Source organism: Lytechinus variegatus, chromosome 3 (genome assembly GCF_018143015.1).
Source record: "Lytechinus variegatus isolate NC3 chromosome 3, Lvar_3.0, whole genome shotgun sequence".
NCBI lineage: Eukaryota > Metazoa > Echinodermata > Echinoidea > Temnopleuroida > Toxopneustidae > Lytechinus > Lytechinus variegatus.
In genome coordinates, this window is record NC_054742.1 from 65,404,968 (window position 1) to 65,421,762 (window position 16,795).

General features: G+C 36.5%; 1 protein-coding gene across 1 annotated transcript; it reads right to left on the minus strand.

Moving 5' to 3' along the window:
- Nucleotides 1-11,804: 11,804 nt before the first annotated feature.
- On the minus strand, nucleotides 11,805-13,654 carry LOC121412122 (rhodopsin, GQ-coupled-like). Its single transcript, XM_041605028.1, has 2 exons — nucleotides 12,686-13,654; nucleotides 11,805-11,813 (listed from the first exon to the last, which is right to left on the minus strand). The coding sequence occupies exons 1-2, from the start codon at nucleotides 13,652-13,654 to the stop codon at nucleotides 11,805-11,807; spliced, it is 978 nt and encodes a 325-aa protein (XP_041460962.1).
- Nucleotides 13,655-16,795: the final 3,141 nt, after the last annotated feature.

The following is a 16,795-nucleotide window of genomic DNA, read 5'->3' on the forward strand; positions in this document are numbered from 1 at the left end:
CAAATTGATGGGTAAATTTATTACGAACAAGAACAATGGCCTCCAAATTACACAAAGAATCATGGTTCAATACTTCACAGTCAAGGCTATCGCGTATATAGACGGCGACGCCCTCTCCTTGCCGGTTTCTGTCTTCACGATTTTTTTTTAATGATCGATTTAAATTTCACTCTTCATAATAGTATCGTCCAACCAAGTTTTGTTAAAACCAGCAATATCAATATGGTATTCGTTAGATAAAAACTTTATTTCATCTATTTTACGCAATAAACTTCTAACATTTAGATGTATAATTTTCAATGATAGCATTGAAAATCTCTAAAGCAGTAATATCATTTTGGGTTGGCGGTTATTTGTCAAGCTTAAGTGTATGAATCGTACTAAATTAGAGCTTTTCTTAAAGACTGGACATCACGTCTAGGCGAAGCGCATACGTATATGCAAACTACTCGTAAAACTTTTGTTAGGCAAATGAACTACGCCCTAAAACCCGATCCGAAGGCGTCGTGTACTGTAGGCCTATTAATTTTGGTCATTACGTTTTATTGGTTTGGATGGAGCTGACATGATTTATCTCGATTTGTTTTTGCCTTAGGGGCAATATCAACTTCATCGTTTTTATTCATTTTGCTATAATTTTAGCAGACACATAATATGGATTCGTTTTATCGACGAGCTAATCGTATTTTATGCTGCTATGTCAGGAAGGAGTTTTAGATGATTTCTATGATGTATTTCTTAACCCACATACGTGGTAAGTCAAAATTACTTCCTACAAGGATATTTTAATAATCTTTAAAACTAAGACGGAAATTTGCACGAAATATGGTGTTAACTTAATTGCAGATTATATTAAACTTATTCAATGTTCAATTTTGCAAATTAAAACAATTTAAAAGATTTTTGACATTACGTCCATTTAATGGGTTTGTTTACATACTATACCTGTACATGGTTGCATGTTTGACAATTATGAAGTTTATTCTATAAGGGATTGGCATAACTAATCCGTAATGTATTTGTAAGATTGAATGTATTTTGAAAGATTACTTTATGGATAATTTTGAAATGAATTTCCATCAATCAAACATGGACACTTATTGACAACTAATTACGCAAAATCAATTAATGAATCAATTGCGTGATTAGATCAATGTATTAGAAGCGTGGTTCCATGTTTACTATTTATTTTAGGGTTTTTAGTACCGAGATTCTAAAGGCAGAGCCGTATCAACAGTGAGTACTGAGGGTGCTTACGGGAACTCCAGACGGGACAGAAGTCTCGGGAATCGCCCTCCAGTGTGACGTCATAGTGAGTCATCGACGTTCGGATTCTCCACTGATCGCGATACACTCGTCAGTTTCTTCGATGGGCCCAACGAAATGATAACAGCTAAGGACTTTATGTTATTCGAATTGAACTTTCATTATGAATTTATTCGTTGATGCTATGCCATATTACTCACATATGTGAACGTGCTGAATTTAATTATAATTAAAGATATTTCATTTGATTTGTAATTCCAATCCATTTTCTTTTTCGTGATTTGTTGTGTAAACAGTACATAGGCAATTATCTTTTCTCTAGAGTATTTTTGTCCTTTGCTTTTGCACTGGGCCTGTGACAATACCCTTTTTATGTAGATCTTTTGGCTTATCCTTAATTGGGATGACTGATTATAAGAAAGCAAGTAAACATTTATTTCGTCACGGTTTTCTTGAGAATGAATATCAAAAGGCACTTCAGAAAAACTACATTTATAACAAATCCAATCTTGACTAGAATTGAAAAAGTTCAGACCTAAACAAGAACATGAAAAATGAATCCAATTATCACAGACTACACACTTAACAGAATTCTGATTACCTTTTACTGATTTTGCGCAAGAAATACAAGGATATTTTATGGGCATTTAGGAGACCTAGTTACATGAGATTCTCAAACAAGCGAGACAAGCTTACAGTTTGGAGTCATTACGGGGGGGGGGCACTTACATTGACGAGTGGATACCATGCGTGACCAAAAAACTCGTAAAAGTATTTATTTTTTTCAAGATAGGGAACGGTACGTACATAACGTAATAAGGGTGTCAAAAACACTAAAATAATGAGAAAGGGGTATCTATTTCGCTCGGAAAGCTACGTGTTTAGGGTTAGATTTGCGAGGGTTTAAAAAATAAAATATTTTATTACGGATGTACTTCTTGCCCCGTCAACACTACGCGTTGAGTCCGATTTGCGCGAGGTGTAGGAGGTTGCTTGGGCCGTACACCCAATGATAAAGGTACAACCATAGTTTATATAACTCTGTGGTAAAGGTACAACCTACGTCCGTGGCATATTAACTGAAATATCGCTGTACTTGTTTAGGGGTTCAGTTCAGGGAATACTTGCCAAGGGTATCGTTTTGTTCCCAAAGCTTGTTCAGGGTGGGGTTTCACACGCCAATACTTGTTAAGGAGTGCATTTTTCAGAATATGGAAAATACCTGTTTAGGGTGCTTTTCGAGACCCCACGGTATCCACCCGTCAATGGAAGTGGCCCCCCTGGGAGTCAATATCAGCAAGACTAGAGATGGAGATCCGTGATCCTACCATCAAGCGTCCATACTTTCTTGACGTTCTCATGGAAACGAAGTTTGTTGACGATGTCTTGTCTGCTCGCGGTGAGATCCTCATGAATAAAGACATTGGTTCCCTTGAGTTTGGAACGAGCTTTGTAGATCTCATGACGAGTTTTATATCTGCTGAACTTTATGACGATCGGCCGGGGCTTCTGCGCTGCCTGCTGCGATACGTTGCTCCTTGACCTTGGGGTGATGCGATGGCTGCGGTCGATATGACCCGGATCGAAATTGATCCCTAGATTGCGACGAGATTGAGACATTTGTTAATAGTTGATTACCAAATCTGTATCAAACCCAATGTTAGTTTACTAATGTAATTTACTATTAGATATTCTCTCAAAAAGTAGCTGCAATTTCCCGATTTATTGAACCTTCTATTATACTTTATGTTCCAGGTTACCTTTGATAATTTTTCCATGAATATATCCAGCGTATTAAATCAATGTTATGACTATACAATACCCCTGTGTTTCTTGTGATAAACCAGTTAGGAATAATAAAATAGGACTACAATGTACACATTGTCTTGCTTGGATGCACTCGTCGTGCACGGAAGTTAGAAATGATACAAACCATGAATTCCCAAATTGGGAATGCACAAAATGCATATTTCAGGACGTACCATTTGCAGATTTTCAATCAAATATATGTACAAGTCACAAGCATAAAACAAATTGTGACTCTTCAAAAGAGTCAAATAAATTTGGGCATTTCTAACTCGGTTCAGACTATCATGAGAACACCTTAACGGGGAAGTTCACCCTGACAAAAAGTTTATTGTAAAAATAGCAGAAAAAATAATAAAAAATATTGGCAAAGGTTTGAGAAAAATCCATCAAGTAATCAAGAAGATATTAGAATTTCAAATATTTGATTTGTGACGTCATATGCGAGCAGCATTCTGACATAGCGAATGGTAAAAAATAAATGAAATGTCATTTTCTCAGAAAATTGAAAATGGTTTTCACTGTACCTTTTGTATATCAATAGAGAAATCATTTCACACCCGATCATGAATAGAAAACAAAATTAAGTCATCAGGAACCATACAAAATTTGAAATTCATGCATTTCATATTACATAACACATGGGGCAGCTGCTCGTTTATGACGTCACAAATCCGAAACTTTGAACTCTAATAACTTTCTTACTCTTTAACGGATTTTCCTCATACCTTCACCAATATTTGTTATTATTTTTTCTGCTATTTTTACAACAACGTTTTCTTTAGGGTGAACTACACCCTTAACTTTCGCAGTCTATACAGACATATTGATGAAATTCGAGTTAGCAAACTCATACGTTTATTAGATCGATTGCGTCACTCTATTGATCAGAAAATAGATTGAAAATTGTATACAATGTCATAATCCTTACCATTTTTTACTATGGTGATATAGTATATGGTTCAGCATCTGCAAAATCGATTCATTACAGAATCTTCAAAACAGAGCATGCAGAAGTATATTGGGAATAAATTCATACATTCGCGTGTCTATATGTGAGTTAAATATTCGTTTGGGTTGGAAAACCTTATCAACTAGATGCTGTCATCTTGGTCTTTAATGCTTAAAATGAACTTGCTCCTCAATATTTAAAATTATTTTTCCAACATTTCAGTAGCCAGTATAATTATTCTCTAAGGTCCCATGAAAATTTAATATTAGCAAAACTTAAAACAAATTGCTATAAACGTTCATTCTCGTACAGATGTGCTTCTCAATTCAATAACCTCCCTGCAAATCTAAAGGTCCCTTGTAGTCTCAAAGTCTTCTTAGATTGGCTCAATGCCTTCCTGATCTATGAAGTATTTTGATACTGGATCCCCCATCCCCTATTGTCCTTTTGTTTTAAGAGATTTTGGTAAGACTTTTGTTTATCATTTTTTTTAACTGTTACTTATTGTTTTAATCATTGGACCCCAAGAAGTGCTTCTATGGGCAGAGCTGAACTGGGTGTTCTTCTGATTTCACTATTCCCGTGTCTCTTTGGTATATATGTATATAAATATTGTGGTTTCTTTGTATAAATTATGTTTGTTCTTACTTTGTCTTGCTTGGTTGTGTGTGCGTGTGTATTTGAATTTTGTCAGACGTGTATCAATCAGGTATAATTATTTACGTCTGGGACCGACCTTTAACGTCACCATCCAAAAGACGTGATCAGGGGAGCGTTTCATGAAAGGACTTGTCAGACGTTTTATCCGACAAGTCCCATTTTATCCGACAGTTACTTTATAGTAACAGTGCCTCTCGGCCAATCAGAATCAAGGAAAGATGTCAGATCTGACAACTTGTCAGACAAAAATGTTGATGAAATGGTCCCCAGGGCTCGAACCTCTGAATCAATTTGTAACTTCCCCACAGCTTGGATTACAGGCGCACGCCACAAGGCCCAGTTGGTTGGTTAGTTGGTTGAGTTTAGTGTGGTGGTGGCGCTATCCATCGATATCTGATGATTTCCGCCAGGCTTTGCGAGAGGGATTCCACCCTCCCTGTACAGCTCTCGTCAGTGCTTGTTAGTCTGTTTCATTCGTACACTTATGTTTTTATTGTGAATTTCGGAGAATAAAATTAACCTAAATGCAAATTAAGCGTTCAAATCCCGATGACGATGGGATCAATTTCTTTATTCCATGACCACTAGATGTTTTCATGATAGCATATATCCTTCCACACATAGACCAACAAGCACTAACCTTGTCTTTCATTCTCGAAGCTTGGAAGAGAAGTTGTGAGTTGCGTTTGGTGAGATCCTCCACTACAACTGTCTTCGTGCCCTTCGATTTACGCCTATTTCTCAGACTCTGAATGTATACCGAGTAAACGTTTCAATGATAGCTCGAGGATCAACTGAAGAACTTGAAGATCTTGTGGCATCAGCAAATGACACGGAACTGGACGTAGATGATCGATTATAACGAGGACGACGTGGAAGTCGGTGAGATCTGTCGATGCCTTGATGAGTTAACACCTATGCGTATTTGTTGAATTGCCATCATAACTTTGAAAGTTTATGGATCTAATTTATATCACCGATCGCCTTGCATAAGTCTTCGGTCACACGATTAAGGTCAAATGTTATTGATGTCAATGAACATAATATTTGTGGGTTTTTTTGAATGATCATTCTTTAGTAATTTTCAAAGTCAGCACTGCTCTGTAGAATCGCGTAATGCAGGCGAGACTGCCAGAGGTACCTCACTTGTTATTTGATACCTTATTATGAAAAAATAAGTTATCTAAATAAGTTATCTGTCTATTACCCTTGGATAATCCCATCTTGCCTCGCAACACACACACACAAAGTTATATCTTCACGCATATTAAGTTTCAAGTTTCCTTTATTTATTTTCTACTCAAGATATTACACAAATATGAGATCATAACCAGACAGATCAAGACAAAGGAATATATTATGTAAGCAATAAGACAATACAAAGAAAATATATAAACGTTTTCGGTGGGCAATAAACAGAAGTGATAATCATACAATTATTATATATACAATGAGGGTAAAACTATATGTAGAACAATCTTGATTAATTATAAGTTGAGGAAATGGAGGATCCACTGAAAAGCAGGGCTTGTAAACCTTGGATCCCTCAAAGAATTGGATAAAAGATAATTTAGTAGGTATCATTTATACTTATGTCTAGGTATCTCAATAATCCTTTCTTAATATTTTCACTCTATGCTCAAATAGACTTTCTCAAAAAGAATTGGTGTCATTCATTTATCTGTTATTTACAATTTATTTTGATAGAAAATGTTCAAATTTATAGATAAAAAAATATCTTCCATTTCTAACGAAAGAAGAATTCTGTTGAAAGTTCGTTAAAATTGATATATATATATATATATATATAAAGTATATCTTTGATATAAATTCACTTGAAATCATTCAGTCTTAGTAATGGCCTTATTATTATTATCATCATTATTATCATCATCATAATTATTATTATTAGTTATTATTATCATCATTTATCATTATTGTTATTATCATTATTATTATTATCATTTGTTCTGCGCTTTTTTTAATTCAACTTGCTCCAATTTCTGTATAATTGCATCAATTGTGTTTATACTCAATACAAATTATCTTTGGGTAATACCAAACGTGTATTCTTGAGGATAATAATGTCAAAGGTCATTCAGGGGTCAAAAGATCATATCAGGTGAGATTCGTGACCGACCTTGTTTTTTCATCACCCTGCTCCCGCATGTAGCTTCGCGCAAATTAACGCTCGCCCCCCCCCCCCCCCCACTGGCCACCGACCCCTGTAATTAGAAATGGGAGAGGGCTGACGCCCCCTGATAATATTTGTTTCAGTTATTGTATCATTTGCTTATGAGACTTTAATTATGATTGTATATTTGATTTGAGATAAGACAACAAAAAGTATATTATAACCCCCCCCAAAAAAAAAAAAATCCTTATTTATTGTTCTGAAGTTATAAAGTCTTGTATCAAGATTGCTGATATCATTGGTATTATCATCGACTATTTTTTGTGTAGTTTCTGTAATTTGCTATCGATTGAGATCTGGAGAACATTTTAAGGTGCATGTATAATATCTTTTCATCAAGATTTCAAGTAGTTTGTTTTCTCTCCTACCAATGTCATCATGAATTTTTGTAGGCTCACGTTCCGTCGCCATAGCAACTGCCTTTTATTCCCAATGTGCTCCAAAAAATATAAGTGGCTTTATTATATAGCGGAAATGTCTTTTGCCTGAATGGAGGCTCAAAACTGTGATTTTTTCAATGAAGAGGGAAAATAGGCATAAATGTTGGGAGAAAATGGCAGCCCATGAAGGGGGTAGCTAGCTTCAGTGTGACAGTACTTCTTTATAGTAGCTGATAGAAAAAATACTACTTTTTTGTTTCCAGGTGGTTTCAAAACAATAAAAATCGCTTTGCTGCAAAGCAGAAATACCTTTTGCCTCAATGAGGCTCCGAAATGGCATTTTTTTAACAAGAAATGGGCAAAATACGAAAAAGGGTGGGGTGACTTTAGCAGCCTGCTGAGCGCATACATTCGTAATTCCAACGCTTCGTTATTTTGAAGGTTCGAATATTCCGAAGGTTCGTTATTCGGAAGGATCGCTATTCCGAAGGTTCGTACTTTTGAAGATTCATTAATCCGAAAACGAAATAAGATTCGTAATTCCGAAGGGTCGTTACTCCGAAAACGAAATAATGTTCGTAATTCCGAAGGTTCGTTAGTCCGAAAACGAAATGAGGTTCGTAATTCCGAAAACAAAATGAGGTTCGTTATTCCGAAGGTTCATTAGTACGAAAACGAAATGAGGTTCGTTTAACCGAAGGTTCTTCAGTCCGAAAACGAAATAAGGTTCGTTTGAAGCTCTTATTCTATTCATGTATTCCATGAAGTTCTCAAATATTCCTTTTCAGGTCTGATCGTCAAATTTTATCCGCTAGCGCTGTGTGTTTGCATTTTCATTAGTATGTATAAGCCTACTTCTGTAATGAATTCTCACAAATTACTTAAAATTCCTTGCTCTTTATGAAAGTTCATGAAAATTTTCAGCAAGCATTTTCCGTTCGAAGTACTTAGTTCCATATGCGTCTTGTTCATAATCACAAACATTGCTCAGAATGTTCAATTTTTAGGACAAAATTCCTTTATTCATTGGTAATTCATTACCCAGGCAACGTAATTTTGTATCTTTAGAAAGAACTCATGCAGAAAACTTACTGTATTTTTTGTTCAAATGAGGGAGTCAAAACTTAAGCATACAAATTAAGTCAATTCTAATTGTATTTTCCACCTGTCCATTGTCTTGTCAACCATGTTATTTTTGTAAATTATATGTCATTTGGTTGCCATGGCAACGACTTGAGATGTAACTTATACATTTAGCAACCAAAATATCTTTGTTTAATATTGTAGCATTAGGGAAAATTAAAGATAAATCATATTCTACAATGTTTTTTAATCAATTTTTTTCTTGGGAAAAACAAGTTGTTGCCATGGCAACGGACCAATTGGAACTATCTTGGTGATCTTGAATGTTTCTAAAATTTTATATGTATTCAATTGGGAGCCTGAAAATTATAATTTTGGTCATCTATATCATGTTTATTTACCATTTACATGGGAATGTAGGATATTTTTGAGAAATTAATCCGTTGCCACGGCAACGGCCGAAAATGGCATTTATGAATTAACCTCCCATCTTTAAAATAAATCTTACGGCATATACTAATACTTGTGAAAGTTTCCTGCTTTATTCAAAATTTGCACAATTGTTGTGATTTTTGGAGCTAATCCACTCTATCTATCAGACTATATACTCTTTGGAGTAAAAAAAAATGTGTAAAAATAGCGTATTCTCATGACGGATTTCTTTATTCCCAAATTTGGGTTACTGTTATCAGTCATTCATTCGTAAGGTACTCGCCGTTTCTAGTTATAAAAAGGTTTCATGTTATAAAATGTCCAGTTTACAGGCTGGAATATCTTTTTAGCTCGCGCTTCGCACTCGTATTATTCGATGTATCCTATTCATGAGTCACTAAACGCAGTCCTTAACGGGTTCCTTTTCTGCTCAGTATATTTCAGCTCGCACTTCGCGCTCGTGTTAATTCTTCAGATAGATGCACATCGTTTAATGATTGCAAAAACTGCTCAGAACATGCAGAATGTTCTAATTTAATTTCTTATTGAAATGTCCAAACATTTGAGCTTGCGATTTACGCTCGCAACACCATCACAGGATGCCCTTTTAACAGTAATTGACAAAAAACACGATATTTACATCAGCTTTGAAAGTTTGTAAAAACCGCTTGCTCATTACACCATCTCGTGAAAAATAAAGCCTAAATATATATTTTACCGTAATCAGAAATCACTTCAAAAAGACTTTGCTCTTCTTTACTCTACTTTGCTCCGCCGCCCTTCTTTTTGCCTCCACATCCTGAGAAAAATTGAACAGCAATGGTGTTTCTCCCTCACCCCTCCTCCACCACGCTTACCCTTCCGGTTTTCCCGGCTTCGCCACCGATTATTTCATTTTTCGGAATAACGAACGTTCGGAACAACATATCTTATTTCGTTTTCGGATTATCGAACCTTTGGAACAACAAACCTTATTTCGTTTTCGGATTAACGAACCTTCGAAGCATCACACCTTATTTCGTTTTCGGATTAACGAACCTTCGGAACAACGAACCTTATTTTGTTTTCGGATTATCGAACCTTCGGAATAACGGACCTTATTTCGTTTTCGGACTAACGACGGAATAACGAACCTTATGTAATTTTCGACGAAACACATCTCCGCACCGCAAGTCACTTTTTTTACCCAAACTTGGGTTGTAGATGTATATAGGAGACCTGCTTATCATGGCGCAGTCAGAGGTCACATGGAAAGGTTAAATGTCATTTTAAGGTCAACTTTATAGATTACGTGCAAGACTCGATTGATTGATTGATTTACTTTATTCATATATGTACATACATCATTTTCAACATTACATAACATAGTATAATCATTCATATTATATATACAAATGAGTGGAGCATCAAAAGCTCTATGAGCTTGAGAAAGATGTTCTAAGAAAAATACATAGATACATAAATTATACATTGGCTAAAGGAATACAATAAATATGACAAATGTTATTCCACTCATACCAGTTATTTTACAATGAACTTTTGATACAATTTGCGTGCCCTCGCAAATCGTGATATTTCTGGTTACTTTCACAAGATGGCGAGACACAACATCGCTTTTGCGTTGTTCTTTTCAAGCAATCTGCTTAATATGATGAAAATCCTACTGCAAATTGTGTTTGTTAGTAGATTTTTTTGGTAGAGATTTGTTTAGGATTATATTCTGGTGTCATGTTTTTCTCTATGATTCATGCCCTAAAACTAGTTTTTGATATATCTTGTTTTTTATGATAATTATGAATGCAGAAGAAAACAAATCAAATCAAATGCAATCATGCATCTAAGCAACATATACCTTTCTATCACTACGCCTATTCCATGAATTTCTGTGTGACATTCACACCAACAAAGAGGATTATTGCTATTGATTGTAGGGGAGACCGGGGTTAGTTGGAACATGGGACATGGGGTAAGTTGAAACATTGTAATTTTCTTTAACGCCTGTGAAATAAATTTATGCAATACTGCCCTCAATTTTTTGTTATTAATAATACAACAGTGTTGAATTATTATTGCAATAAATTGAGGGCAGTATTGCATACATTTATTTTACAGGCGTTAAAGAAAATTACAATATTTCAACTTACCCCATGTTCCAACTAACCCCGGTCTCCCCTACTCTCTTGAAAGGCAGGCTCGAGATCGCATTGTAGGTAGTTTCATTAGATCCTAAGAAACGAAGGTTGCTTTTTGTTTTCATTTTATCGCAATATCGAGTGATACATTTCGAGGTATTTGCCCTAAGCAAATTAAGGCATTAATACTGTCATGAAGCATATCAATATTCTCATGCTGATAATATCCTTTTTCTTACGTGTCGAATTGCAAATAGTTTGCATCAGTTGTTGATGTTAATCATAAACAGATATTAATTCACAAGCAAATTTTTGACCAAAAACGTGAACATTTTGGGGTAAATTCTCATACTTTAAAAAAAATAACCGAACTGTCCAGAAAGCGTTTGCAATCAATTTCTAACTGTCTAAATCATAGTAAAATGCATTTTCATCTCAGATTTCCCCATTGTCTGTAAAAAATGAAAATGATTGATTTCTATGAAAAACTTAATATGGCCGCCAAATTTGCCAATTTCTAATCCTACGGGACATGATTTGGCAAAGGGAAAATCAAGATTAATTGACTAGACACTTCGAGTAATGTATAACATTTGCTTAAAATCGTTATGGTGCAATGAACCCCAATTTCCGACTCGACTATATAGGCAAAAGATGGACCCCAAGCTATAAAAGGTACACGTAAAAAAAAAATCAGAATTCCCCTCCCGTGAAAAAAAAATCCTTGGGTCGGTCGGTAACAATTTCACCTCTACACCATTTATGGGTTTGGAATGATTTACATCGTCGGTAGATATATAAAATTGAGTACTTGAATTTCATTCAATGAATTATTGATTCAGATTCAGCCGTTTCATATTTTCACACACAAAACACATTTACATAATCCCTACGCATATCTATCCTGTCTATGTATACAAATCATAAGATTATATTAGTCAATTATTATTTGAATTTGTGCGCACCCACATTGCAAGTCTTCTAGTGTAAATGGTACCAATAACATTTTATGAAGAGACATTTCTCCGTATTCGACTCTTGTAAATAATGATTGAAAGTTTGTAGGAAAATCATTAACATTATTTATTTATTGACTTTATGTATGCATGTTTTATTTATTTTATTTTCCTACAAACTTTTTGTTTTTCATCCAATTATGATGACACTTTCAGTGTTGTTGGGGTTACCCCCCTCCCCCTCCCCTGCGTATTCAAATCGACTTTTTTTGTTGGGGTGGAGCTATCCTTAGAAAATAACGATTGCAATAATGTGTGTACATGAACTCTCCTTTTTATACCCAAACCGAAAACCAATTATTTATTCACATTTTCATTTATTTTTTTCTTTCATAACACTATAATAAGGTAACATACAAAATAAATCAACATTTTTTTCTCGGAATAAGTTCAAACAAAAAGACTTCGGGATTTCTTTTTTTTCCTCCGTTTATTCAAATTGATTGTTTTCTTGGGGTGGAGTTAACCTTAAAACAACTAATATTTTTTGTATGTACATGTATATTCATTAACTCTCCTTTTTTTATACCCAAACCTAAAACCAAATACATTTTTTTGTTTTATTCAAATTTACACTTATTTTTCTCCTTCATAACAATATAATATGGTGACATAAATAAATGACGAAACACATTTTTCTTGGGTGAAATTGACCTTCAAATTAACAAATTCGTGATATATCATTGGCCTCGTAACAATGCTCGCAATTGGCGAGAAGGAAATGGTATCTCCTTGAAAGACCCAGATAAAATGCACCGAAATACCTTTCGAAAATCTGGATGTTTGACTGAGTAGATGAGTGGGTTCATCGCAGAGTTGCACCAAACCACACATACACCAGCTATATAAAGATAGGGGTTAGAACTGTAAGGTACAAACGGGAAAGGTAGAAAGCATAAGAAAAACACTGCAGTGACCAGAGCCAAATTCTTCGTGACTTTGATTTCTCGAGCCCGAACATTGTCCGCCATCTGATTAGGACGTTGCCTTGCAGCCGGTTCCTGGTTCCAAGCTCCAATGGCTATCGGGGGCTGATTCTGAAGTGCTGCTGGGGGTACATCAAGGAGGTCAGCTACTCGTCTTGTATTAGCTCTAACATAAAGAATGATTTTCACGTAAGAGATTACGGTAATTGAGAGAGAAAGAATTGTATACGCTCCTTCAAAAATATAACACGCGAGCAAAGGAGTAATTTCATCGGCGGTGAATACGAAGAGTTTTTTATGTCTGTCGTAATCAAACTGCATTCCTCCTACATAGAAGAACGTAAAGAGGTATACTGCCGGGAAGGCCCACGAAACTGAAACGATGAGTGATATTCTTCGTTTGGTGAAAAGATCGTCGAAGACACTCGATGGTTTGGTAATCCTGACACACTTCATAAAGGCAACAACGGCCAAAGTGGAGATTGTGTTGTACATTGATATCATCGTCACGATTCCAATCAGATCTGTAAAAATATCTGATACGAGCGGCTCATGGGGTGATAGGAGAGATGCGACCTGCCCCGGAATACACAAGCAGATTATCAAATCTCCGAATGCCAGGTTGACCACAAACACGTTGGTTTTGGTTCTTAGTTTGGTTGACAGGAATACAGAAAGGATGGTGAGACCGTTGCCTGCAATACCAGTAATTGATATCAAGATAAGAAAAGAAGCGGGGATAATATACCCAGAAGGGTGGATCGTTATTTGATCTCCAGATATTGTAGAACTTGAGTAGTCATCCATGGCTCCCGCGTACAAGTACTAGTGAACAGATCAGCTGCCCAAGTATGAATTCCTTTGATGGTGTAATGATGTTCGATCCACGCGAGTATGTGAAGGCAAACAGAGATTTCTTCGTTATATAGACAATCGATACACGTTGTGGTTCACGCAATACTAGCATTGACCAATAAGAGATGGTAAAAGAACTATCAACCTGCATGGAAGTTTATCTTTTGCGACATCAGCATAGAAATAGTATTTACAGAAAGTTTGAGGAAATAACTGCACTGTAACAAAAACATTGGGTAAAATTTTAACCAGCACGAGGTTGATAATGTGTCCAAACGATTGGGGCATTATTTTTCTCAATGCGAGAAGCATATTGTCCAGTGGGGTTAATAGTCCAATTGAACCACAACATGACCGTCAAGTCGGGTATATATGCAATTTATTTGATAAAAGCTGTATAGGGTGTATGTTTGGTATCAAATTGAAGCTAATGAAAAATCAAATGCAAATTTGCGGCTCAATGGGCATTTAATTCACGCATGTGACAATTAAAGGTCATTCAAGGTCATAAAAGGTCAAACTGCATTACAAATGTAAGTAATACATATATAAGGCGCAACATATGTTGTTTTTTAAGTTAGGTAGTATATGAATTTTTTGCTTAAAGTTAAGTTCAGGGTGTGCATATTAAGAATCCGATGGGTGCTACCTTGATATCTTGAGGAGTTTTATTTATGTGACGTCATAAACCTCACAAACTTTCTTACAATCCTCTTAATTGTTACTTTCTTATTGAGCGGAATAAGCATATTATGTGTGATATCAAATTATAGCAAATGAAAAATCAAATCCAGGAATATGAATCCCAAGACATTTAGATTGTGTTCAAACCAATTAAAGGTAATTTAAGGTCATGAAAGTTCAAGTGAGGTCACAAATGTAAGCAATGCATTTTTTATGTATTTTTGGCTGATAGTTATATTGAGGATGTGTTTATTAAGAATCTGACAGCTAGGGGCAACATCATTTTCTTACGTCATAAACCACACCATCCTTTTCACATACTATGTGAAAAGGATGGTGTGGCACCACGAACCGTCCTCTCTGCGCACTTCGATGTGAAAGTTAGTTTGGCAGAAAACGCATTTAAAGAAAAACTTTTTCAAACCAGCAATAAGTGCACCTACAAGGAGAGCAAATTATTTGCCGGTGTCTCTGTTTCATAGTTCAGGTTCCAAAGTTTCATCCCATATCTCTATATTTTCTTGAAGTGAATTATTTACGCTGCAGTGGGCATCGTAACAGAGCGGATAGTGAACGAGGGTCGCCAGTCGCCATAGTAGAAGGGGTTCGCCAGTCATAATGGCAGATGAGGGTCGCTAGTCATAATAGTAGATGGGGTTCGCCAGTCATCATAGTAGAAGGGGTTTGCCAGTAATAATGGTAGATGAGGGTCGCCGGTCATAATAGTAGATAGGGTTCGTCAGTCATAATAGTGGATGAGGGTCGCCAGTCATAATAGTAGAAGGGTTCGCCAGTCATAATAGTGGATGAGGGTCGCTATTCATAATAGAAGAAAGGGTTCGCCAGTCATAATAGTGGATGAGGTTCGCCAGTCATAATAGTAGAAAGGGTTCGCTGGTCATAATAATTGATTAGGGTCGCCAGTCATAATAGTAGAAGGGGTTCGCCAGTCATAATGGCAGATGAGGGTCGCTAGTCATAATAGTGGATGAGGGTCGCTATTCATAATAGAAGAAAGGGTTCGCCAGTCATAATAGTGGATGAGGTTCGCCAGTCATAATAGTAGAAAGGGTTCGCTGGTCATAATAATTGATGAGGGTCGCCAGTCATAATAGTAGAAGGGGTTTGCCAGTAATAATGGTAGATGAGGGTCGCCGGTCATAATAGTAGAAGGGTTCGCCAGTCATAATAGTGGATGAGGGTCGCTATTCAAAATAGTAGAAAGTGTTCGCCAGTCATAATAGTGGATGAGGGTCGCCAGTCATAATAGTAGATAGGGTTCGTCAGTCATAATAGTGGACGAGGGTCGCCATTCATAATAGTAGAAGGGTTCGCCAGTCATAATAGTGGATGAGGGTCGCTATTCAAAATAGTAGAAAGGGTTCGCCAGTCATAATAGTGGATGAGGGTCGCCAGTCATAATAGTTGATAGGGTTCGCTGGTCATAATAATTTATGAGGGTCGCCAGTCATAATAGTAGAAGGGTTCGCCAGTCATAATAGTGGATGAGGGTCGCTATTAATAATAGTAGAAAGGGTTCGCCAGTCATAATAATGGATGAGGGTCGCCAGTCATAATAGTAGAAAGGGTTCGCTGGTCATAATAATGGATGAGGGTCGCCATTCATATTAGAAGGGGTTCGCCAGTCATAATAGTTGATGAGGGTCGCCAGTCATAATAGTAGAAGGGGTTCGCCAGTCATAATAGTGGATGAGGGTCGCTATTCATAGTAGAAAGTGTTCGCCAGTCATAATAGTTGATGAGGGTCGCCAGTCATAATAGTAGAAGGGGTTCCCCAAGTCATAATGGTAGAAGGGGGTCGCCCGTATAGGGTATAGGATTTTACACGTTATGGCTAGTGGTCCTTATGACCAGTTAGTATTATGACTTATGGTCCTTATGACTGGCGGGCTTATCCCGGTGAGATATGCATATGCTTAATGGATTCCTAAAATATATTACTTAAAATCTCGCTGTTTGGAGTCAAAATATGGGGTCGAAAACTTCAGCTCACGCTTCGCGCTCGCATTGTTTAGCGAGACAGGTACCTATCATGATTACACAATTTAATTATGATTTCCCTTTTTAGGTGTGAATATAAAAAAAATTCAGCTCGCGCTTCGCGCTTGCATTATTTGGTGAGATGCATATCCGTTTAATGACATTGTCCTTAAAATGTCTCTATTAGGTCAGTAGAACTGGAAACTGAGCGCGCTCACTCAGTGATTAAAATTTTTGCTGGTGCCCCCCCCCCCATGCCGTGACTCACGGGACGCCACTGTGGACATATTAATGACAATTCCTTGCATATCTAAAACATGATTTCAAAAAAAGACCAAAATATTTCGGTCATCCCCCCCCCCACCCATCAACACGGATTTACGCCAGAGCTCTGAAGTTTGGTTATTC